The 1,130-nt window shown below is 48.5% G+C and overlaps 1 protein-coding gene across 1 annotated transcript in view; it reads right to left on the bottom strand.

Annotated features, from left to right (window-relative positions):
* The window catches only part of LOC112406796 (nuclear RNA export factor 2-like), a 21,654-nt gene that overhangs the window by 15,319 nt on the left and 5,205 nt on the right, over nucleotides 1-1,130 (bottom strand). The window contains exons 2-3 of the mRNA XM_024755788.1: nucleotides 763-931; nucleotides 156-331 (exon numbers count right to left, since the gene is read on the bottom strand). Coding sequence (XP_024611556.1) covers nucleotides 156-331; nucleotides 763-931 — 345 coding nt within the window. The remainder of the gene's footprint in view (nucleotides 1-155; nucleotides 332-762; nucleotides 932-1,130) is intronic.

The raw sequence follows: 1,130 nt of genomic DNA, 5'->3' as shown, positions 1-1,130 counted from the left end.
GCTCTACAATTAGGATTGCTCAACCATTATTTCACTTCTAGCATGCTTCAGTTTTGCAGTGAGAGAAGAAAAACAAGTCCACGGAGCGTGAGAGAGGTGCATAGTCCCAGGGGCTGCTGTGCACATCCCTGCTGCCTGGTCACTTACTGTCTTACTTCGGGGTCCTCCTGGACATCCTTCTTCACGACGTTTCCATCATCATCCTTGAGCTGTGAGGGCTGAGAATCACATCTATCATGTTCATAATGAGGGCACCTCTCGCCAGAATTACCTGGGAAATAACTCCAACCTTTCTTTCTTCCTTGAGGTGATCTACCACCACCACCGTATTCTGAAAAGAGGAACAAAAATACAAGTTTGCAGACACATCTGTGGTCCACTTACCACGTACCATGTCTTAGGCTAACAGCATGGTAGGGCAGGCAAAGTGCCAACCTGGCCTAAGGGACCAGTCCCACAAGCCTCAGAAATGACACTCTTCTGCCTGTCCAGAGAAGACAGCCTTATCTGACAGATGGCACTATCAGGGGAAGAATCGAGGAGGAGCAGGATGAGGAAGAGGACGACAGGAGGACAAAGAGGGAGAAGAAGGAGGAGGGAGGAGAGGACAACTGCGCTGAAACTTTTAAAACAGTGGAGCAGGACTGATAAAGAACCGAGGTGTATGCGTCCATGGGTTAGACTGGACACCAGTCATATATATACCAGGAAGGCACCCGAATCTTGCCTTCTCTCAGGACTTTCCAGCAACCACACCAATACCTCTCTCGTGCTTCCCAAATCCAATGAGCCGCCAAACCGATTCCACTAACAACCAGCAAGCTAGCTGGACTTCCTTTGCCAGTGCACTTGGAGCTTTAATGTCAGGTGGCACTGATGTAACGGCCTCCTGAACTGTCTCCCTCCCTCCAGCCTTGCCCTGAACAATACTCTGTTGGAAAGAGCCAGAGTGAGCTCTCTATTGGGCCAGCCTGAAATGCCTTTCAGCTCAGCAGGCAACTCTTCCTAACTTCAGCCCTTTTCTAACAAGGGTTTGAATGATAACCTGGAATGATGTGTCAACCACCATTTCCAAGTGTCTAGGGATTCTTCTTTTTGCATTCTATAACTGGTTTCTAATTTGATTCCAT

This window comes from Neophocaena asiaeorientalis, unplaced genomic scaffold (genome assembly GCF_003031525.2).
Source record: "Neophocaena asiaeorientalis asiaeorientalis breed wild unplaced genomic scaffold, Neophocaena_asiaeorientalis_V1.1 scaffold919, whole genome shotgun sequence".
NCBI lineage: Eukaryota > Metazoa > Chordata > Mammalia > Artiodactyla > Phocoenidae > Neophocaena > Neophocaena asiaeorientalis.
Note: the sequence above shows the minus strand (reverse complement) of the source record. Positions and strands in the feature narration are given on the sequence as shown.